At 40.7% G+C, this 23,547-nt stretch overlaps 4 protein-coding genes and 1 non-coding gene across 9 annotated transcripts; 3 read left to right on the top strand and 2 right to left on the bottom strand.

Moving 5' to 3' along the window:
* Positions 1-126: 126 nt before the first annotated feature.
* Positions 127-4,104, bottom strand: kbtbd4 (kelch repeat and BTB (POZ) domain containing 4). 3 transcript variants are annotated; one of them, XM_073472125.1, is made up of 5 exons: positions 4,060-4,104; positions 2,661-3,135; positions 2,433-2,574; positions 1,630-1,736; positions 127-1,511 (listed from the first exon to the last, which is right to left on the bottom strand). In XM_073472125.1, exons 2-5 carry the CDS (start codon positions 3,120-3,122, stop codon positions 651-653), a joined length of 1,572 nt encoding a protein of 523 aa, XP_073328226.1. In that variant the 5' UTR covers positions 3,123-3,135; positions 4,060-4,104; the 3' UTR covers positions 127-650. The 3 variants fall into 3 exon arrangements, with proteins under 3 accessions (XP_073328226.1, XP_073328225.1, XP_073328227.1); XM_073472124.1 differs by lacking the exon at positions 4,060-4,104 and adding an exon at positions 3,878-4,028; XM_073472126.1 differs by lacking the exon at positions 4,060-4,104 and adding an exon at positions 3,741-3,761.
* Positions 4,105-6,007: 1,903 nt separating this feature from the next.
* Positions 6,008-6,773, top strand: LOC141000913 (protein FAM180B). Its single transcript, XM_073471800.1, has 3 exons — positions 6,008-6,074; positions 6,241-6,314; positions 6,426-6,773. The coding sequence occupies exons 1-3, from the start codon at positions 6,008-6,010 to the stop codon at positions 6,771-6,773; spliced, it is 489 nt and encodes a 162-aa protein (XP_073327901.1).
* Positions 6,774-6,884: 111 nt separating this feature from the next.
* ddb2 (damage-specific DNA binding protein 2) lies at positions 6,885-12,136 on the bottom strand. 2 transcript variants are annotated; one of them, XM_073472022.1, is made up of 11 exons: positions 12,042-12,136; positions 11,802-11,937; positions 11,608-11,717; positions 10,827-11,018; positions 10,525-10,670; positions 9,597-9,696; positions 8,993-9,170; positions 8,615-8,760; positions 7,533-7,688; positions 7,401-7,446; positions 6,885-7,312 (listed from the first exon to the last, which is right to left on the bottom strand). In XM_073472022.1, the coding sequence occupies exons 2-11, from the start codon at positions 11,929-11,931 to the stop codon at positions 7,065-7,067; spliced, it is 1,452 nt and encodes a 483-aa protein (XP_073328123.1). In that variant the 5' UTR covers positions 11,932-11,937; positions 12,042-12,136; the 3' UTR covers positions 6,885-7,064. The 2 variants fall into 2 exon arrangements, with proteins under 2 accessions (XP_073328123.1, XP_073328122.1); XM_073472021.1 differs by lacking the exon at positions 10,525-10,670 and adding an exon at positions 10,178-10,344.
* Positions 12,137-12,954: 818 nt separating this feature from the next.
* Positions 12,955-22,900, top strand: LOC141000555 (kinesin-like protein KIF23). 2 transcript variants are annotated; one of them, XM_073471284.1, is made up of 23 exons: positions 12,955-13,050; positions 13,313-13,379; positions 13,592-13,720; positions 14,171-14,276; positions 14,464-14,600; positions 14,697-14,809; positions 14,893-15,063; positions 15,405-15,449; positions 16,315-16,427; positions 16,708-16,829; positions 16,914-17,016; positions 17,097-17,176; positions 17,254-17,373; positions 17,474-17,633; positions 17,778-17,939; positions 18,043-18,209; positions 18,304-18,477; positions 19,308-19,511; positions 20,905-21,138; positions 21,794-21,882; positions 21,974-22,052; positions 22,215-22,285; positions 22,358-22,900. In XM_073471284.1, exons 1-23 carry the CDS (start codon positions 13,037-13,039, stop codon positions 22,371-22,373), a joined length of 2,676 nt encoding a protein of 891 aa, XP_073327385.1. In that variant the 5' UTR covers positions 12,955-13,036; the 3' UTR covers positions 22,374-22,900. The 2 variants fall into 2 exon arrangements, with proteins under 2 accessions (XP_073327385.1, XP_073327386.1); XM_073471285.1 differs by lacking the exon at positions 15,405-15,449.
* On the top strand, positions 16,483-16,578 carry LOC141001811 (Z30 small nucleolar RNA). The gene has a single exon (XR_012179607.1). It is a non-coding gene; the product is annotated as a Z30 small nucleolar RNA (small nucleolar RNA).
* Positions 22,901-23,547: the final 647 nt, after the last annotated feature.

The raw sequence follows: 23,547 nt of genomic DNA, 5'->3' as shown, positions 1-23,547 counted from the left end.
TTTGTTGAGCTAGTGCAGAATTTCTTCTAAATGCATCGCTGCATAATTGCAGGAATGAAAGTTTCTAAATCCCCAGTAATAAACACAACAGTGACATACAGTTAGTGCATGAAGACTAACAGGACGTAACATTTAGCTACATCAATATATTTAGCATTTCTGTCAACAGTTTAACTTGAACATCGTACATCAAGAAATACAATCTTAAGACAAGAAACTGTGAAAAAGTTAGAAAAACATTGTCCGTCATCATGTTTATGAACTTAAAATTTGACATCAGAGGACATTTAACCCACAACATCATGGTACACTGATTCACGTACAATATACTGAAGGATGTTTTATGTTCAGTTTAAGTTGTTCATGCGTATCAATAAACCAGCAGTGCACAGGAAAACAATGTCAATTAGTTCAAAACTGGTTACAGCATCATCACAAATTGTTTGACCTCTCCGCTAACAATGAGACACAGACACACACACGCACAGCAACTGTTTGTACTGGTCAGAATGGAATGAGTGACATAGAAACCAGCTGAGTAAATACATTTAGAGGTCCTCTCAGGATGTCTCAACAGTGGAGTCATGGTAAGTTATCCAACAGTGTTCCCTGATTCTCTGCGGTGAGATCGTGAACATCCAGACGACACTTCAGGCCAAAACAAACTGCCAGTTTGTGAGGAGGATTTTTATACCTCTGATAACGGAGACGACAGACGTGGCCGGGTTAAACTTTAATGTGTTTGCGTCACCTTTCTTACATTTGTCCCTGAAGACGTATATGCAGCCGTTACAGCTGGCCACCTTCCAGAGTGAAGGAACGCAGCTCCACACCTCTGGGAAGCGAAGGCGGGTGAAGCTCTCCAGCAGAGGGTTGTAGCACACCAGCGAGTCTCCCTCCGCTACGATGAAGATCACGTCCATGTGGACCGCGGCGTGCATGCAGCCCGCGAACGGCAGCATGTAAGGTTTGATCTGGCACTTCTGGGAGGTGGTGTCAAAGCACTGAATCAGTCGAGATGGCTTTGTAAAAAAGTCCATGTCGTTCTCCTCCCCTCCGAGCAGGTAAATGGTGCCTCCCAGATTGACGCCAGCAGCTCCGGACACTGCCGTGTCCAGTTGGCTGGTCTCTGTCCACATGTTGTCCTTCACTGTGTAGTAGATGACGGCATTAGAAAGTGTGTCCTGCAACGTCTTCCCTCCTAGTGAGTAGATAGCGTCCTCAGTAGCGACAGAGACCATAGTATGATGGAGGCGGTCTCTGGGCAGTGGGGCGCAGCGCTCCCAGTCCATTGTGTGCATGTTGCACTTCCACATGCGTCGTGGGATGGACCCCCCCACCACATACAGGTCGCCTCCGTGTTTACAGGCTGCAGTGATCTGATGACATAAACTGTTCTGACCGCTCACGCTGATCGAATCGTCCTCGTCACAGTGAAGCGACACAGCCAAGGAGTGAGTCCGCGTTTCCTCTTTACCAATCAGGTAAATGTGGACGTTCTCACCGATTTCCTGTGGATACACAAGATAAAGATAAACCAGACACCTGAGATACAAATTATTACAACAGACATAAAATTAGAGCATCCTCTTCAATGATATTTCTCAGCTCTACATGAAATAATGTTACCTTGAGGTTTTCTTGGAGGATACAAGAAAACTCCTCTCTCTCCACCTTGTTGTGGTTTATCCACGACTCGATAGCCACTGTTGGATTCTGTGAGCTCGGAACGCCATCTGAACACAAACAAACACACACAAAGCCTCGTGAGTCACATTGATAAAATGAGTTTTGTTTTTATAACACTACTCATTTGGCGGGCAGAATGGCATTGAGGTCTTGATAAATGCCTCAACCATTCAGTTCCCAGAATGCCCCATAAATGTGTAATCAACATCACATGACTGTGACTGTTTTTAATAAGTACAGATGATGTAATGGAAAACCACTTTCCCAAACATTCTATTGTTTTTAATTACATCTTTTTCAATCACATAGGCCACAGCTGGATATCAGCCATTCCAGTAAAGACTGGATTTCAAGGGTACAGAAACACTAAACTCAGCTGGAAATGTGTAACAGTGTCACAGTGAACATAATTTGTGTTTTAGCTTTGGGTTGAATGTATGAACATTGGATGCTAAAGCAGTGCAGACTTGACATATTAGCCTACCAGGTTCTACTGCATTATGGTGCGAAGATAACTTAAGCCTGACAAAGTTAAAGTAAACGTCATGCCCATCAGGATGGATTATCTGACAATGTCTTAGTTCATCTTAATATCATATGGAAATTAAAGTAATTTTTTACAAAAGGACACGATTTGGGAAAAAAAAAGATATGATTTGAATTGCAGTAGTGGCTTATACTTCATGGAAAAACACTGTTTCAGACATCACGGCACATAGTGATAGGTCAGCGATGGTCAATACCTTTGATGATGTCCAACAGAAGACAGAGAGGCAGATTCAGAAACTCTTCAGTCTGATGCAACTGAGCCAGATGGATTTTAGCACAATGCTTGGCTGCAGTATACAACTCCTGGTCACTGTGTCTGTCTGCAAGCCACATCACCTGGACAAAAAAAGGCAATCATGAAACTGATACTACACAATTACAACCATGTAGCAAAGACTGTTTTGTGAGAAACAGTGAATCACCTGCAGGCAGTTCTTGACCTCGACTGTCCGTGAGAGGAAGCGAGAGCACTCCTCAAACAGCGCAGTCAGCTGGTACATATCTGCCATCTCATAGGTGTCCTGCAGCTCCTCCACCCTCAGTTTAATCGTGCCGTGATAGATGTAGTCAATCAGCAGCTGAAAGACGGTGGCGCCCACATCCTTCAGTTCAATAGCGCGGTTGTGCGACTCTTTAAGGTTGGAGGTGAACATGGAGCGGAAGAAGCTGCTCTGTGCCGAGAGCACCAGCCGGTGCAGGTGAAACTCTTTGCTGTCCACGGTGACGGTGACGTCAGCAAACAAGCCGTCCTCCAGACACAGGTCCATGATGCTCTTCACCACCCGGCTGGAGTGGGAGCGGTCGGTGAAGGTGTATCCCAGGAAGTAGTTCTCCTCTCCCACAGAGCCTCCGACACTGAGGCCCCCATCCTCGCTGGACTCCATCTTTGCTTCTTGCCTGAAAAACACACACCCAGTTTTCAGTTTGTAAGACACGTCTCGGTGAAACTAATGCAGTCTAATACAAAAAAAGTACAACAAACCCCTGTATTTATTAAGGTAATAATGCTCAGATGTTGTAGCTTCTCTAGAGAAGCTGATTACAGCCCGACTGATACTGAAGCCCCATATGGACGATGATGATGATGATATTGGAGTATGTATAAAATCTGATAATTTATCTGCCAAATTTTTTTTTTAATGAATAATTAAGAATATTTTTTATGATTGATTATTTTTGACCATGAGGACATTATGACAGGACAGTTTTACAGTTGAAAAATACACATCAGTGGTCTGTAATGGTCAATCTATGCATTCAATTTCTGCCCTGCAATTTCTTATTAATAACCAGCCGAAATACTAATATGCAATATTAAAAAATAAACAAATATAAGCTGATTTATCCCTCTAGATTTGGCGTTGATTCAGTATTATTATCATTTTGGATACTGTCGTAATGCTGCTGTTAAAATGTTCTGTATTACACTGAAAGCCCTTTCTAATATTATCACCCCAATAAACATTACTTTAACTAGAAGAGCTAAAATATTACACACCAACCAGAAAAACGCAATATAACTCAACACCTGAGACGATTTCAGAGAAAGAACCGAAATAAAATAACATAAACAAAATAAAAATAATCCAGTTTAGTGACACTGGCTATGCTACGCTAACGCTAATCATGTTGTCTTTACCGTTATCTGCGGCTGTGATCAGCTAGCGTTAGCGCCCACAGCAGCTAGCTAGCTAGCTAGCTAACGTTCCCGCGACTGACAATTCAACCGTGATATCGTGGAAGCAGAGTTATAACTAAAAGTGTAAACAAGACAGAAGAGTCGTAACGCCTTAAATGCGACAAGTAAACAAGCGTGGTTACCTTTATTTCCTCTAAATTTATCATTCAGGAGCAGCTGAACTCTTCACCGGAAGTAAATAAACTTTTTTTCATCGTTCAGCTGCGAAGACGCCCCCTTGGTCTCTACTGGCGCTACCGCCGCCATGTGGTGGAGCTGTGTTACTACATCTGCTATAATGTAAATACTACCTTTCTACCTGATGTAAATACTGCTGTATTGTAGTGTTGTAAAAAGTACCAAAAAGTCATACCTGAGTAAAAGTAAAGATATCATGTTAAAGTAATACTTAGGGAGAAGAAAATGCCACCCATATGAAGAGTAGCCTATTTGAGTAAAAGTCAATAAAAAAGTACTTAAGTATTAAAAGTACAATTAGACATATATTTACATGAATGAATATACTTTATGGATCAAGATCCAATATTCAGCATTTTCCTTTTAACAGAATCAGTCTTTTTTTTTATTTTTTATTTTAACCGGACTGTCAATAATCTAAATTAATTAAAAGTTCACAACATGCTAATGATGAAGGATGTAATCTGCAAAAATAACTAGTTACTAAAGTAATCAGCTAAATGTAGTGAGTAAAAAGTAGGCCTACAATATTTGCCATCAAAATGTAGTGAGGTAGAAGTATGAAGAAGCAGTAGTGAAGTGTGATGTGGACAAAAATGTTTGTGTTATATAATGACACTGTGTGCACTGGGTCATTATATGCAGGCAAAAAATAATAATTTCAATTATATTGCAGTTAAACTTTTATTTATTTTCTACTTCAGATGTGGCTACAGGCAAAAATCCAGCTTCTCATAAAATGAATTAATTAAAAGTGCACATCATGCTAATGAGCAGCATGTCATCTGCAAAATAACTAGTTACTAGAATAATCAAATCACTGTAGTGGGTCAAAAGTAGGCCTGTAATATTTACCATCAAAATGTAGTGAAGTATGAAGTAGCAGAAAATGGAAATACTCAAGTAGAGTGCCTCAAAATTGTAGTTAAGTACAGTCCTTGTGAAATGTACAAATGTACTCAGAGTCCATTACTGTGCATGACACTCTAAAAACAGTGCCTTTGTTGCAGCATGTACTGTATAAAATAACACCGTACTGTGTTGGGTTTTAAGCTTATTGCACATATTTGTCTTGTCCGATGACATTCATCCTTCCAATGGATTCTTGCTCATGAAGTTTAATTACGATAATAACACCTATGAATTCTGGGAGAAAAATACTCAGACTGCAGAAAACATTTTCTTCCATTGTGAAGAAGTGTAGGATATCTTTTCAGAGCCGTGTCACCCAATTAGGGTGATGTCTGGTAAAGTTGGAAGTTATTATTATTATTATCATGAAATAAAATAAAAAAAATTGTGTTTAGTTCATTTTTGGGGGCAAACATTTTACTAAAAGCTGCAAATACTTGACAATACTTACCTTACTGAGCAAAGAAATAATTAACTATATTAATTGCAATATCCCTCCAGATTATTATTGACAAAATGCCCCTAAAAACATTTTATTTTCCAGACTTAATAATTTTGAGAAGGGCTCTTACCCTCACTTAGTTGATACTGACGCTATTAATATTTGTTTTTGTATATTTATTTATTGTTTGAGTTTTATATTGTATTGCTCAACATGAACACACTGGGAGAATGCATTATCCACATAACTGCTTGTACTAACTGGAGAATAAATGGTGAAGAAGGTCAGTTGGCTCTGTGAACTTTTAAGTGTTGCCAGCTCAAAGTTCTTCATGCAGTGGATGAAAAGAAGCAGGAATTAAAAGAGCACTTCTGTCTGCTCTGCATTACAGCCAACTGGCTTTTGGTCCCTTTTTCCAAGATGAAAAAATGTACGGTATTCAGGCTGAGCTGCTTTTGCCTGGATTCACAAAAGTAGACGAGGGAGAGCAGAGGTGAGAAGGATGTGGTGTGTTATCTGTCGGTAAAAGAAGAATAAATATGAAAATACGACTTCACATCTGCCTTCAGCTCGTTTTGTGGCTTTGGTTTGAGTCTGCGCTGCAAGGTAAGAAGAAACAAGATCTTTTGACAGCACTGTGATGTGGACACATTTTTTAAGATGTTATATAAAGACACTGTGTTCCCTGATGTCACTGCATGTAGGCACTTAGTTTATCTCCGGTGATTAATTTCATTATATTGCAGTTAAACGTCAGTATTTTCTACTTCAGATGTGGCTGCAGGCAAAAATCCAACTTCTCATAAAACTGGCTCATCAATCTCCGATGCAAACCTGATGTTTGAGGTATTTTCTCCATTTCAGAGCTCACAGAAGTCGACATGCAGATACATTTAAAGTGTTAGGTTTTACTCACATAGCAAGTGATGGACGTGTCTTTTTCTATCCTGCACACAGATCCTGCTGGGCGGGGTGGAGATGGATCAGGACAACAACATTGTCCTGCTCGACAAGGAGCTGGCGTCCATGAAGGCGGGGCGGACTTTCCTGTCCCAGATCAACGACAACATCCCCAGAAGTCAGAGCTCCATGGAGCAGATGGTGACCGAACTGCAGGGACAGAGGAGGAGACCGCTGACTCATGCTCAGTTTGAGAGTCTCGTCCTGAGCATGGTGTACTCTGCCCACCAGGCCGGGCACCAGGAGAGAGAGGAGGAACAGGAGGCCTGGGGTGGAGTGCTCCTCCAGCTGGTGAATGTCACGGTCCATGAACTACGTGGAAGTTATCTCTTCAATTATGCATGAAAGTGCCAGTCTGTATGAGATAAATGCGTCTGCAAATAAATCAGCTGCCTTAAATCTTCCTGTGATGTTTTTTCGTAACAAAAGTGGTCAAAGATTGAGGACTCGATCATGTATGGAGCATTTTTTTAATAAAGTACAGTAGAAAAAACATTTGTGTGAATGTACAAGAGTTCCAGTTTTGAACTGGTTTATAAAAGTATATCTGGAACATTTTTTAAACATTCAAAACAATCCCTGAAGTTAGAGACACAACGAACAGTAAACAAAGGAACAAAGGAAGATAAACACAGTTCACTTCTTCCTCATCTGTTTCTGTTTCGTACACCCAGTCTTGGTCTTGGTTTTGGTCCCTGATTCTTCCAGAGAAGCCAGTTTCTTCTTGAGCTTTGCATCCACAGCAGGACCTCTCCGGTCCCGACTGGAGCGCTGCTGACGCCTCCTCTGGCCTCTCAAACTGTCAGCTGAGGTCGCGGTTTCCTCCGGTTTGTGCTGATCGTTCATCAGTGACTCGTTTCTGTCCCAGACTAGGACTGTCACACCTGTGGGTAAACACTAAGCATCTTTACCTGACCTCAACATCGTCAGATAAAAAAACATTAATGATTGAAGTGCTTTTGAAGAACTTACCCATTCCAGTTCCAATCACTTCACCCATTGGATTGAACTTATTGACCTGTAAATACACATTTATGTGCGTTAGTAGTGACAACAGTTTTCTTGCATTGAGAATTTTTCCTGCGTTTCTAAAAGCACACTCACAGATTTGATCCCTGCAGCGGTGGGATCTTGCAGCTGATACACGAGTTCTGCTGTGTTGGCGTCATAGATGTCGATGGTCCTCTGATCTCCTGAACAAACGCGGTCATCGGGGTAGCGGCCCGCCACAACGAGGTCATAGACAGGGTGCCATGTGGCCTACAGAGAAATAATAACAGCTGTCACACACTGACCATGCACACACAAATGACAAGATGTTGCTTTCCCCATCTGTTCCAATATTATCTACACACTACATGACTATTAAAATGATTTCTCCAACAGGTTTCTACACATTTGGATACTGAATGCCACGGTTTTCACACATCTCTTCCACTCGTGCTGAACGCCAATAAGACGAAATGTGCAGAAACAAGAATTTGTAATTTCACTGTATACATTCATGCCAGTCTTACACAGACTGAATTTGAGGTTCTTCAATCTTAAAGGTGGTCACAATTTGACAGTAACCTTACTTGGATGACCTGCCAGGCACAGCTGATTTTACACTATTCACACATGCAGCAACATTCAGAAACATTCCTGTCTTATGCCGTTTCAAACATGCCATGGCAATACGGGAATAGATATTGCAACAACAATCCAACAAATGGCAGTAACAAAACACTTATAGATGCCACTTGCCCAAAAACTCAACAGAAGAAGAAGAAGTGGACGATTGAACAAGGCCAGATGCACATGTAAGCAGCGGGAGACCTCTTATTACTCTCTTGGAACATGTCGGGCGAGGAGCTGAATAATGTTCTTGTAATATATTGAATATTCACCAAGTTTGGGAGACAAGTTATGTTTTTTCACTACATCATCAGCCCTTATGATTGCTTTGGTCGCTCCATGTGAAAGTGTGTCTCGTACAGTTGTTATTGTCCCAACATTGTTACTGCTTTCATTCACTGAGGTAAACTGGCGGTACGGATTTCCGTGAAAATCAGTCTCTGCCCTCATTCGCACGTGACCTCATGCAGGACATTTTCCTAAACATTTCAGGGTTAGACTGCACATGTTTATTATATTACTGTGTAAGTTACAGCGTGGTAAAAACACAAGTAGAGAAAAAAACAAACCTTGATGGGTGTGAGATGCTGAAACTGTCTGTGTGGATGCTGGATGATATGTTGAGGCTTCGACCAATCGGAGGACGAGTAGACGCGGATCTGGTCGTACTGATCTGTGGTGAGCAACTTGGAGCAGTCCAGTGGGTTGAAATAGGCTGTGACGGAGAATAAACAGACAAAGAAATCACTCCCATCTTAAACCAACAATGACACTTTTAACTTCTACTTCAGAACTGTATTCATTATCAAAGGTATATTAATGTGAAACAAATGATTTACTTTTATATCATTTAAACTGCAGAAGTATTGCAATGTTTTTTTAAATTTTCAAAAACATATTTAAGTAGCAACAACAGAAAGCCGGAGGTGTTTTCCTGAGAGTGTCACCTGAGTTGACAGCTCTGTCATGAGGCAGCTCGTGGAGGAAGCTCTTCTTGTCTTTGATGTTTCTCAGGTCCCAAAGTTTCACCGTGTGGTCAACTGAGGCTGTCGCCAACAACCAATCACAGCGGGAGTTGAACTCTGCGTGGGTCACTTTGGATTTGTGCAACTTCTCTTTGAAAATCTACGAAAATCAAAACAAAGCCATCAACAACTAAATTTCTTCATTAGGAGTAAAATTCAAGCACTTTTTAATGCACCTAAAACAAAGATTTCCAGATTATCAAAGCCTTCATATCAACACATCCAAGTTGTGACTAGAAATGCTGAAAATAAAAATAACAGAATTCCTTCATACCCACAGCAATCAATGTATATTGTCAGTTTATTTATATTACCAGCTTTGCATATTAATTTTGACTGCATGTTTTCAGCACCATATGATGGAGGCAGCATTTCATTTCAAATGTATAAAGATTTTTGTTTTACATGAGTGATTGTGGGGATGAAAAACCACATTATATTGAAAATCTAGCATTTTTCAAGGAGTATTTACGGTAAGACTTCGTACAAACCCTGCTATCATCTTTACTGTAGGATGGACACATACCTTTTGGCCATCCAAACCCAGGAGTGTGAGCTCTCCCACATTGTCTCCTGTCACAAGCATCTGTCGGCTCACAGACACATCTACACAGCAGTACCAGTAACTAAAAGAAAACAAAGAAAAATGTGAATTTACTGGATTTAACAGATGAAATATTAAACATGGATGAAACTAAAGTGGGACGATAAATGTTTGATTCAATAGAGAAAATGTATCAAAAAATGTCAAACATTTGCTGGTCCCAGGATTTGAAATGTAGGATTTGCTGCTTTTCTTCCTCATTCATGATAGTAAATATAGTAAATGAAGACTTGTTGGGTTTTGGACTGTTGGTTGATTAATTGCTGATTGAAATAATCATAATTTGCAGCCCTGAATGAAGGTAATTATTTGTTTTAGGCTAAAAAACAACAATAAAAACACATGATCTAATAAATGCATTGTTTTGAAACTGAAGAGCTTTTTTCTTTTGTCATAAAAAGCTAAAATCTTTAGATACATGTTTTTATTTTAAACAGTGTGATAAACGTAAGCCTAACATTACAAGATCACAGCCTCTCTTTGCTGAGCGTCAGTCTTCTCACCAGACATTGTGGTGATCGTGGCCACAGTCTTGAGTTCTGGACAGAACGGTGGGTGTGTGGCCCTCAAAGCTCTGCAGGGTCAATGTGCCCTCTCCAGAAGCCACATAGACTTTGGAAAGGTCTGTCGGGCAGAACTTCATCCCTCCGATAAAGTCTCCTGCTCCGTTCTGTGCACACAAAGACAAATGCAGGCCTATCACCGGGCAGTAATTAGCACTACACTGCCACATAAACGTGTAGCATTAAATCAATGAGGGGCCGTCTGGTAGGAAGACTGATGCTGGGCTGACTGAATCTACAATCTGTTTCGACTTGAGCTGACAGGAAACAAGGGGACTTAGTCTTACTTCAGCGTGTATGTGCTGGCAAACACTGTTAGAGTCGTCCCATTGAAATCTCGAAGTGCTGTTGTACCCCCGATAGACGAGGTGAACAGCTGAGTGGGATTTAACGGGTTAAACTTCATGTCTGTAACTGAGTCTCCAGCCCCCATCTAAGCAGAGAACCAATAACAGCAAACATGAAATAAAATTTAGTAAAAATCTAATTTGCACAGTCTAAAATGTACTAGTCTTAACAGTGTTGCATAATTAAAAGCATGCAGGTGTGCTGCTGTTGTAATTAACCAGGCGATCACGTGGACACTCACCCCTTGAATGAAAGTTTGTTTCGTGGGCGTCTCAAAGTCCCACAGATACAAGTCACCGCCTTTGGAGCCCACAGCCAGAGTGGTGGGATGAGTCGGGTGCCACTCCAGACAGGTGATCCTGCGGTTGAAAGGGCTGGTGGCGCCGTGGAAATGATAGGACGAGAGCGAGCGAACAAAAGGTTCCTGAAGACACTGGAAGCGACAACGGAGTTAAAATGCTGGTCAATTTCAAGTGGAAATGTATTTACAACATATGGAGTAATATATACATTAAAATGGCCAATATATAAGAACTGGCCACCTTGAATTCAGACTCCCAACAAATAGGGGCAGCAGATCTCAAATCACAATATTACCTGACACGCTGACATGACCTGTGACAAAATCTCTGAGGTCTCTGCTTACATGTTGCAACAACAACAAATATAGAGCCAGGTCCAACACGAAAATACTTTACACATTTACAGGAACGGGAGAAACAGGGGTTATAAGGGGCAGCTCATTTTTACCCCAGTGAATTTTATTGCACTGTAGCAAGTTAATCTGGCCATGAATATGTTTCTACATAATAAAAAATAATGTACACACAGGCCTATAGCATGCACACTTCAGAATGATGCACAGGTCCTCTATAGTAACAGTATTGCATATGGACAACTTGCCAACTTTCACATACAGGTAGTAGCAGTAGTAGTAGTACAATGTAGTAACATATTTTGGTCTACACTGTTAACAGTTGCTGTATTTGGTCCCTCTGTCCAGCCTCTGAGTGAAGTCTCACCTGTCTCATCTGTGAGTGCAGACTTTGCCCCAGTGTGCTCTTGTAAATGTAGTGCAGGATGCTCCCATACCCAGTCCTCCTCTGGACTGCTGCAGGTTTGAGAGGAGGCCCTGCAAGACACACAAACCAAACTGTCATGACAAGAAGTACATTTCATGATCAGTATCACCAGCTGTCCCGTCAGGGCTGCACACCTCGTTTAGGTTTCTCTCCATCTTTCTTGTCTCGCAGTTTTCTGGAGAGGGTTGGCGCAGAGCTCTCCCCGGCTGCTTTCTTCACTTTACCCTTTGGTCCGGAGGCATCTGACTTCGTCGGTCTTTTCATTTCTCCCTTCAAAAACAAACGACGGATCTTAATGTGCAACACGACACTGAGGCTTTGACTCGACAGTTAATCATTTAACAGCATCACTGAAGTGAAATGAAACTTCTCACCTGCGGTTTTCAATGTTTAGAGCTGCAGTTTCAGAGCAGGAGCTTCAGTGTTTGCATAACGCAGCTTTACACGTGAGTGTGGCTGCAAAAGTGGGTGTTTTGTAACGTGTGTGTTACTGCCTGTGGACGGTAGGTGTCAGTGTTTATCTACCAATAACCATCAGCAGACGCCATGTTTGGTGTTTAGGCAGGACTACAAAATGACGTCAGATCAGCTTTCTTTTTTCAGGGGCTTTATTTAATAAATAAAAACACACACACACTTAGCTTATGGCAATCAGACTGATACATTAACATGGTTAGTTAAATGTTAAAATGGAGTGTTTTACAACAACAACAATAACAAAAAATTTACATTGCCAAAATAAGTGTGAAATAAAAATTACAGAAAATGTACATTAACAGAAGGAAATTGGTTTTGTTCTCAGAAAGATGTGTACATATACAAATTGCTACAAAAATAGCTTAAGATCAAGAAAAATGTAGATTTTCAGTTAAAAAAATCTATCTATCTATCTATCTATCTATCTATCTATCTATCTATCTATCTATCTATCTATCTATCTATCTATCTATCACACACACCGCACATACTCCACGAAGTATATGTATTTCTAATCTGCTTGTAAAAGTGCAACATTCACAAATTAGACGAAATCTGCCCAACATTGTCACTATTCAATAAAAGTAATAATAATAATAATAAAAATAATAATAATAATAATAATAATAATAATAGTAGTAATAGTAATAATAATAATAGTAATAATAATAATATATTATTATTACTATATAATAATAAAAACAAAAGGTTACATATTTGACATTTTTGAGGTTCCCGGTAGTTTCCAGAAAATGCCCGGAAGTGAAGGCGGAAACACGTGATCGGTTGTTGTGGAATCTGATTGGCTGCTGCCGCCTCGTTCTCCGGAGGGAAAGTTCAAAATTGTAGAAACAGGAACGGTCAAACTAACGATACAAGAAGCAGAGATACAATGATCAGACAAGCGTAAGTACACTGTAATGTTGCTTTTTTTACCGGGTGTAAAGTACATTACCTACAATTATTATCCTAAACTCAAATATCGTGTTGGAGTTTAGCTTCGCCGCTTGTAAACGGAATCCAAACAATAGAAGTGAGTTAGCTAAGCCGTAACGTTAGCCTGAGGCTAATGAGCCGTCTAGCCTGTGGCTTTGTTAACGCATCATCGCTTTACTGTAATCAAAGGCTAACAGTGTGCTGTGCTAATGAAAGATGATTAATGTTTCAGGAAGGGGAGAACTCCCCGCAGGCCTCCTCCTAAAAAGCCTCCCAACAACCAGAAAGACCCGGTTGGGGTAGGTCACTACGTTGTTCAGTAAATTAATGTTTATATTAGCAAACACAAACTGCACGTTAGCATTCAATGCTAATGCTTACGTAGTTGTAACGCTAGTTGTACATTAAAGCATGTTGCTAATTTAATGGATTTCCACAGATCAGAGAGTGACGTTCATTAAGGAGTAAGCACGTCCTCCTGAAGCACATTTGACTGATGTATTTTCCTCAGGTGTACTGTCGTGTCCGGCCCCTGGGTGTGGAGGACGAGGAGTGCTGCATTGAGGTCATCAGCAGCTCCACCATCCAGCTACATGCACCTGAAGGCTTCAAAACAAACAGAAATGGAGAGTACAAAGAGGTAACACTTGGACTAGTTTTTATGTTCTCCTCCTTTGTTCTAGTACTTGAGGGAAATAGCAGAGGTATTTGTCATCATTTGCACAGGTGTTTGCATGTCAGATAAGTAATGTAATCTCTCCAGTCTGGAGGTTGGACAACCAGAAGGAGCTAAGAGTAGAGCAGCCCCTCCTTCACATTGAAGGGAGCGATTCAAAATGGTTTAGGAATGCCTCTTAGACTCCTCCCTGTGGAGGCATTCCAGACCATATCTAACTGTGAGGAAACCTCATAACAGACGGGAAACAATAGGCTTGATGCTGAGTGCCACAGAAAGGCTCAGGATGTCAGAAAGTACGGAGACAAAATATCCTGTTGTTGGTTTTAATCTTGTTATGTTTATTTGGTGGAAATAAGACAACATATGATAATGCCAGCCTTAAATATACCAACTCATCTCTTTTGCTTGCAGACACAGTATTCCTTCAAAAGAGTATTTGGAGTTTCAGTATCTCAGATGGAGCTTTTTGAGCACGTCGCCAAACCTCTTGTCGACGATCTCATCCATGGAAAAAATGGTAAGAGCGCTGGCTTCTTTTAAAAAAGCAAAACAAACCCCAGCTAACCATAGCTTGATTTGTCTTATTTATCTCGTAATTTCTCCTCCGACTGAACTTTCCCTGCATTTTAACATGCTCAGGAAAAGCGCTGTTTAGCTTTGAGATTATTATTGGCAGTTGATTGTCTCCGCTCTTGATGTTGCAGGTTTACTCTTTACGTATGGGGTGACGGGAAGTGGAAAGACGTTCACCATGACGGGCTCTCCAGGCCAGGGTGGACTCCTACCTCGCTCGCTTGACATGATCTTCAACAGTATAGGACCCTACCAGGCCAAAAGATATGTAAGACAGGAAGCTCTCTCGTACCCATATTCCTTTATCATTCTTGAATCTGTACATTATCAATCTGATTTCATACTTCTTGTTTTGTTTTTTCAGGTTTTCAAGACAGATGACAAAAATGGTATGGAGGTCCAGAATGAAGTTGATGCTTTGTTGGAGCGCCAAAGGCGAGAAAACAACTTGCCTGTTCCTAAAACACCCTCTGCCAGGTAAATCCATACTCCTCAGAAATACTGCTGTTTCTACAGTGTAACTGATATATATAACCTGAAAATCACTTCCTTGATTTCAGACAAAAGGTTGACCCTGAGATTGCTGACATGATTAAGCCGGAGGAGGCTTATAAAGGAGATGGTGTGGACGAGGACAGCAGCTTCAGCGTCTTCGTCTCCTACATAGAAATCTACAACAACTACATCTATGATCTCCTGGAGGAAACTCAGGAGGATGTAATCAAACCAAAGTGAGTTCAGAAAATGTTAAGTGAAAGGAACATAATTCAGATGTATAAATGTGCATTGAAAGACAGTTTTTAACTGTTTTGAGGAGTTAGACATTGACATTTTATATGTAAGTGTCGTGGGTTTTTTAAAGGAGATTATTTTATATCAGAGTAGCTGGAAGAAGATCCTGCACACTGTCTATCTTGCAAAAATACATTTATTGTTGACCGTGAGCAGGACTATGCTTACGACTTTTGATCCACTTTACCTTTTCCGCATCTGTCTCATGTAATAGATGTGCGAAGTGTTCTTCTGTTCAGAGTAGCTTGAAGACAGAATTATTGTCCTTTCTTTTTACTAGGTGGAATGGTGGAGGCACACCTCTGCGCCAGAACACTGAGTTCATGTATGTGACCAGTGAATACTCGTACATCAGACTAGTAGCCTGATTAAGATGAACTTTTCCTCTTTAATGTGTAACCTAGATCGTAAGTGGAGCCTTGTGAACGCTGGAGACATTTTCAAACTTACAAAAATGTTGTGGAAACTTCTTTTAGAAAAACTAAATCTAAAAAAAGTGTTATCACAACAACTAAGAAGTTACCAAGAAGTAGGGCTGGGTATTATTCGAAATATTTTCAATGTTTTCCTTATATTAATGCTGATATTAGTAACGGATGCAAACAATACCCTTTATCTATTGGATTATTTTATTAATGGATGTACAAAACAAATCAATCCAAGGGATTACATATTAAAATATTTTTTTTGGTTGACATTTTATACATCATAGTATTATTCGTTAATCCACAAAATAATGGCTAAATTAATCAACAGTAACAATAAAAAAAAATGTTTTCATGCTTCTTAAATTTAAAAATACAACCAGCTGTACAAAAACTTTCTAAAAACGTTTTTAAAATACAGTTAAATTGGCAATTTAAATCAAAGTGAAATTTTGGTACTCTGTGCTGCAGTCTGATTGCAGGCCACACCAGTTAATGTCTCCAGTGTTGACAGGAGTTCCTTTAGTCCCCAAAAATCATTACATTTCCCTGCTGCTGCTTGTAGTCTCTGTTATGTTATCTTATGGCTAAGCTCCTGAATGTCCTTAAACCTCCTGTCTGTTGCTTTGGATGGCGCTTCATGATCGTAATTGTCTGATTATTTCCCATGGCTGGAATCAAGCACACCCCATCCCTCCTCCAAATGTTTGATTCTCATTTGTTCCACATCTTCAGTGAGTAACCCTTTTTTTTCTCTCAATGTAGACCACCTCAGTCTAGAATCCTCAGAGAGGATCAGAATCACAACATGTATGTGGCTGGTTGCATGGAGGTTGAAGTCAAATCTGCTGAGGAGGCATTTCAAGTATTCTGGAAAGGTAAGCTGTACATTTAGAAACCAAAGAGTCAAAGAAAAAGAAATAAGGAAAATTACTGCACTGATGATTGTAGATGTGACTGACCTGGCACTGCTTGCCTCCGGGTTGGCTTTGGCCAGGAAATGACCCCGTTAATCTTCTCTCTGAGCAGGTCTTTTATGAGCTAAATGGATCAATTGGAGTTTTGTGTCTAAACCAGAGTAGCTCAAATTCCCCTTTGAAGATAATATCTGTGAATCTAGATACTTGAAAACTGTTGCCTTTTACTATGTTGTTCCAGGTCAGAAAAAGAGGAAGGTTGCTAACACCTGCCTGAACAGAGAGTCCAGTCGCTCCCACAGTGTGCTCATTATTAAACTGGCTCAGGCTCCTCTTGATGCTGAAGGCGACAACGTCCTCCAGGTCAGTTAGAACTGAAAGCCAAATGGCTGGTCCCTGGGTTGAAAGCCCCAACACTGAAGGCTTTTTTTAAATCTTGTTTTACAGGATAAAAACCAGGTGACTGTTAGTCAGCTGTGCCTGGTGGACTTGGCAGGAAGTGAGCGCACTGGTAGGACGGGGGCAGAAGGAACCCGTATACGTGAAGCAGGTGTGTTACCCAAACATCCAAATTTTGGTTTATTTGTAGCTGAAGGTCATGTGAGATTAAACAACATTCTTACCCTGTAGGTAACATTAATCAGTCTTTGCTGAATCTGCGGACGTGCATCGAGATACTTCGGGAAAACCAGATGTGTGGCACAAACAGGGTATGAGTTACTAAAGCTGCACACTGTTGTTATATTTACAAATGAACCATGTAGGTAATGTAAGTTGTCTCCTACAGATGGTCCCCTACAGAGACTCTAAAGTAACCCATCTGTTCAAAAATTACTTTGACGGAGAGGGCAAAGTCAAAATGGTTGTTTGTGTGAATCCCAAAGCTGACGACTACGAGGAGACCTTGGTATGTTCATCTGATAGTTAAACTGTCTCCATTACTTTACACTGAATGAACACGTACGTCGCTTTTCGTCTGACACACAAGAGGCGCTCTGTTTGTCCAGCTGGTGATGCGGTTTGCAGAGATGACCCAGGAGGTGGAAGTGGCTCGGCCAGTGGACAGGCCCATCTGTGGCTTCACCCCAGGCCGTCGCCACAGAAACCAGGCCTTTAAAGAGGAACTGTCTCGCAAGCTTGACGAGCGTGGCGGTCCAGTAGACAGAGGTAAGTTATGCACTGAATAAGACAGCCCAAACAAATTTCCAGAAAAATGTCTTTCTGTGTGGGCCAAAACTGTATTTGTATATGTGGAATATGTTGTACTCTTATAGACAGCTGCCAGTTGGTAAATTGTCTGTTCCCTTTTAGATGTGCCCTCTGTAATAAGCCACTTGGTGCAGAACCTCCCACCTCTACCCTCTTGTGAGCTGACCGACCCTCATGATGACATCACCCTGCCCAGGCTGATCGAAGCTCTGCAACACAGACACAGGATCAGACAGATGATGATTGACGAATACAGCCAAGCAGGTGCCCACTCGCATGCTAGCTCAATCCTCGCCTCTCAGCTTTGACAATTAGATGAAAAGTTGGATCTTTTGTCTTGGTCACATAATTTTCCTTTGTTATTTAGCCAACATGATGAAGGCCATGCTTCAGGATCTGGACGGCAACCTCATTTCCAAAGATAATTTTATTCACGAGCAAACTGGCAAACTGGTAGAGAAGGACAAAGTTATCCAGACCAACAAGGCAGAGCTCGAACGCTTGGAGAAGAGAACCAAGATGCAAGAACACAAGGTGAGGGACAACCAATCATTTATACCTCCCAGAGATTGCTGGTTTGTAGATGTGTTGCTCAGTTTCTTAAATGTCCCACATGGTTCTGTTCCAGATTGATATCCTGCAGAAAACAACTAAAATCTATGAAGATGACAAGCGTTCACTGCGGCAGGAGCTGGAAACCAGAGAGCAGAGGTTGCATAGGGAACTGACCGACAAGAAACGCATCGAGCAGCGCATGCACGGCGTGGTCTCTGATACCAAGTACAAGTGGGAGAAAGAATGTGTGAGTTACTCCTCTATTAACACAAATGTTGAATAAAATTAAGTTGTCTTTTGTGCCCTGTAAACTACAGCAGCCCTGAGGTGCAAATGAGGAAAATACATTTCTGTTGAGCAGGATTATTTTCTAAGCTTTTTTCCCCTTTGATGTTTGACAGGTGAAGGTTTTCTGTCAGGGTCAAGTGGTTGTTGTAATATAATCACTTAGACCACAAAAAGGCTGAAATGAATCACTACCCAATGTTCTTAGTGGGATTAAAAGTATTAATTCTTATTCAGAATGCACAAAATTGATTTTTTTTTCTGTTTATATGATACGCTGATTTAACAATTTTGTATTGTAAAAAGAACTATGAACTTCTTTTTACAAAAGTTGATGCACGCATGGGGGCAGAAAGGCTAAGATGTATTGAGCAAAAATGCATGGTTTAGTATTCCATAGCTCTAATAAGATTTGGCCCTTGTAGACCATTTCCCTCTGGGTCATTCCATGCTAACTCACATTGGGCCTCCCAGTTCATGTCATGGATTTTCTTGAAAGGATTCATGTTAAAACTTCTATTAAACTCAAGGGACCTTTGGTACTCCAAATACCCTTTTAAGGTATGACATTTTGGCCCTCAGAGTTAAATTTGAAGTGTATTCTAAGCCTCACCAATCGCTTATTTTTCACAGAATCTGGTTGAAACTTGTCCTGAACATCCAAAGATTTTTGGCAACATGTATTCATTTAAATAGTTGTTGCAGAATATAAACACTTTCCCAATAACCATTTGACTTTTTGTACAGTCAGTGGTGTTGCACTTAAACCTTTTGCCTTCTCTTGCTCTGCAGGACAGACGCGTTAATGCGATGCAGCTGGAGATGCAAAACAAGCTCTGGGTGAAAGACGAGAAGCTGAAGCAGCTCAAGGCCATCGTGACAGAAAGCAGGACTCCAGGTCGTCCTGATCCTCCACCGCGTCAGACGCAGCCAAAGCGGCCTTCTAGAGAGGAACGCCTCCCTGCAAAGAGATCGGCCTCCCCCTCTCCTGTCCCTGTATGTTGTATTGACAATGCACATGTAGAGCCTGCCTAACTCCTGATTAATGTATCAGTTACTTAATATTGTTAAATGATATGAGAGCAGTTTAACACAATTCTGTCCCTTCACTTTTAACAGCTACTGTGATCTTCTCTGCAAAACTAAAACACTTTCCTGACTGGACTAACATCACTAATCCAAATGTGGTGGCAGTAGATACAATAACAAACACCTGTTCTTTATTATGCAGTACAGTGCATTAGTCCTGCAGCACCTAACTACTGTTATGGACCTCAAAGTACATTTATGACAAGAGCTTTTCACGGAAGAGTTCTGTGGTAACTGTTAATGTTGTGTGGAATAGGGCTGCGACTAACTATTATTTTCATTGTTTACTGATCTATGATGATTTTTCTTCAATTATTCAAATGTTTAGTCTATACAATGTCAGAAAATAATGAAAAATGTCCATCACCTGAGATATTTTATGTGCAATAAAACAGAGAAAAGCAGATAATGTTCAGATTAAAGAAGCTGAAATCATCAAAGTTGATGCCAATTAATTACAGTCAGGTAATCAACTGATTTTGGTTATATACATTGGAATATAAATGTTACCACATTTAAATACAGTAAGCAGCAAAATATATTGGGCTGCAAGTTAACGATGGTTTTCATTATTGATGATGATTGATGATTTAATCAGTAGACTATTTCTTCAATTTATCTACCTATCAAAATAACAATTTAGTCTTCATTTTTTGCAACTAAATGGTCCACAGAAAAGTTAGAATTTATTGCAAGGCTGTTTGTTTGATGTTTCTGCTGCTGTAACATTTGAGTCTTGTTTAATGTCTTTGTGCTAACTTTGTACTCTGTATATAATCTTGCATGTATGTATGTAACTGTGCAGTCTTTTCACTTTGCTCCCCAGCTCCCTGTTGATTCTCCCCTTGTCACGCCAGTGCCAGTCAGTCCCACTAGAGTTGAGGAGGTTGAAATGAACCCAAGGCCCAGACAGGGTCACCACTCCCCTTGTACGCCAACGAGAACCCAGTCCCCAGCAGGCGAATCAGACAGCTGTGCCAGGAGGAGAGCTATGTGTTTGACTAGAGAGGAAGAGGAGAACAACTCTCCTACATTTGATCTAAACCTAACTGAGATAAGCTACAGGGTCAGTGAGTTAGCTACAGGCAGCAGCATGAGGTTTAAATGAGTGAGTAGGCGTCACCCCTCTAATCAGGCTAATATTGGACACCATTTTCCTCAAATTTAGGTTCCTACAGCTGAAGAAGCTATTTACTAATTTCATGACTGATAGCTTTGTCAGAATTTGGTGTTATCCTTTGCCCCAGTTTTACGCATGTATGTTTTTTTTCTCCTTTTTAACTGTCAACCTGCTCTGAAGACGTCAATGCCAGTACGGCCGTTGCACCGACGCTCCCGCTCTGCTGGCGGGGAGAAATGGGTGGACCACAAGCCCACTTCTAGCATGGACTTGGGAACAGTTTTGCAGCCCGTCATCCCCAATTCCATCCAGGTGTCTGCACCCAGTGAGAAGGCCCTGTCAAAGTGTGACAGATATGTGTTAACACACCAGGAGGTTGCCTCTGATGGCGAGATACAAACCAAACTTATTAAGGTAAGTTAATGTTTTTAAATTCTATCACGTGTAGGATCAGAGGGATATGTCTGTCCTAAGAGTTTGTTGTGAGTCAAGTTAAAGTAATAATCTGTAAAGTTTTGTCAATCTCAGCCATGCTTGTTGCAGTTGTTCTGGTTCTGGGACAGGAAGGTAATCACAAGCCAGTACATGTGGATCAGCAAATCATTACACTTACCCTGACTACTGGATACATTTTATATAGTTTCTCTCAATTAAATTGCATTAATGAGTAACAAGCACACATAACAAGTGCACTTGCTTGAAAAATATGAATATGAGAAGAAGTGGCCTCTGTCTTGCTCTCAAGCTGCTTTGGCACATTTCCTTCAGTAAATGGATTGGTGGCAAGGACCAGATCAATAAAGATGGTGTTGGGTGCCTTGGGAAAAGGAGGATAGTTGAGACAAAGCCTCTTTATTAAATATCTACCTTCTGGACATTTGATCGACTGAGTACTGGCATGTTACACCTTGCGTGGATGGTATAAAAAAGTGGTTAGAGGCAATGGGGCTTTTTGGAGAAGAGAGCTGAAGCCCAACATTTTTCCTGAACTGGACCCGCAGTGTGGTTGGCACATGTTAACTACTAGTTAAAATTAACTAATCCCTCATACTTGTTCTTCATTTTTCAGGGTGAGGTGATTAAGACCAGAGGAGGAGGACAGTCTGTCCAGTTCACCGACATCGAGACACTGAAACAGGAGCTCACTACAGTCCCAGGGTAACGGCCTACAGCCAGTTATTAGCTGCAGATTTGCTGCATATTGATAATATTTTAACATTTCTTTCTCACTTTACTTTTGTGTCTGAAGCCGCAAAAGAAAATCCTCTGAAGGCAAACCTCCTAATGGAGATCGAGCAGATGGGGCTTGGAGTGATGTGGAGACAAGGGTAGGATAATGATATCTGATAAGTCTACATTAAACTACAGTTGCATGTCTCGGTTTAGGCAGCTAATTAAGTAATGAACTTGACTTTGCATGTGTTTGTTCAGATTAATGTAACTTTACAGGCACTTCAAAGCAGATTCCCAATTTATCTTTTTGTTCGCAGTGCTCTGTGGCTGTGGAGATGAGGGCTGGATCAAACATGGGTCCTGGCTATGAGCATCATGGGATCACTAAGTAAGCTGTCTTTTATTTTTAATAGCATTTCCTCTGCATTACGTAGTATTTAATTAACTCTGTTCTCTACAGGCGCAGAAAACCCTGAAAGCAGCCGCCAGCTGCTCCAGTGATCACTCCCTTCTGTCCTCACCTGGCTGTTGTGCAATAGTCTGAACTTTTTTTATATTTTTAGCTCTAGTGATAATATTTAAACATTTCCATGCTTATATATGCAAAAGTGTATATACATAGATCACCAAAGCTACTTTTTAAAATATTTTATATCTTGAACCAATAGAAAACAGGTGTTATTTGACTGGATGTTGGCAAATATTTAGTTACTGTGGCCCTGCTGCTGAAACAAGTCTGTGTGCACATTTGTGTTTAATAATATAATCACATTTGTTACTTGGCGTGTGAGGAGACATTGTGAAGCTGCCACAATGTTGTTTTTTGTCCACAACATACTGTCTCTCTGTGTGCTGATTGGTAGATTATGTTGAGCTTCAAGTAGAGTTTGAATAATCAAGTTCTTTTTGAGTGTCTTTTATATATAATTGCTTCTGTCACTGATAAAACTGAGCTCTCCTGCCTTCACTGTAAACTCGGGAATAAAATTCCTTTGCAGCACCAGTTTGTTGTGTTTTATATACACTGTAGAATACAATGCAAACTTGACATTACTGTGAGTAACGCTCCAAGCAACTGGCACTGGGATCATTTCTGTACACTAGATGGCAGCACAGGACCGCTTTACATTATACATCTTAAACACGGGTTCACTTGCACTGCAGGAGTACTTGAGGTATTAATACAGCAGGGAGTCATCCCTCATACTGCACTGTTCAGTAAGCATGTTAATGACAAGAAATACTGACTGAATATCATTGAACACAAGCACAGATCCATCTGATATATTCGAACACCTCTGCTGTTGCCAGGTCCACTTTTGTGCTGCTTTAAAACAACAGATTAAAAAATCTTTAGCAATCAGCAAAACAGTTGATGGGCTAATGAGGAGAGACTGCCTGTTTATTTCAAAATGATGTTTGAGAAGTGATTTAATGTTGACTTAGAGCTCTGGGCGATCCTCTGCCAAGAGTGTAGCAATATTCTGTGTCATATAAACAAAGTCTGCTTTCAATTACTTTGCAGAAATTGCTTTCCTGTGCTCATGCTTGATTAGATATTCATTATGTTAAACAAGACACCTTGTATATAAATCCATATTAAATTAGCCTGGTTGGCTGCCTTCAGGTTGAGTCAGCTGCATTAAAAAG

The sequence above is a fragment of the Pagrus major genome, chromosome 8 (assembly GCF_040436345.1).
Source record: "Pagrus major chromosome 8, Pma_NU_1.0".
NCBI classification, from domain to species: domain Eukaryota; kingdom Metazoa; phylum Chordata; class Actinopteri; order Spariformes; family Sparidae; genus Pagrus; species Pagrus major.
This window is presented reverse-complemented; position numbering and strand designations above follow the sequence as displayed.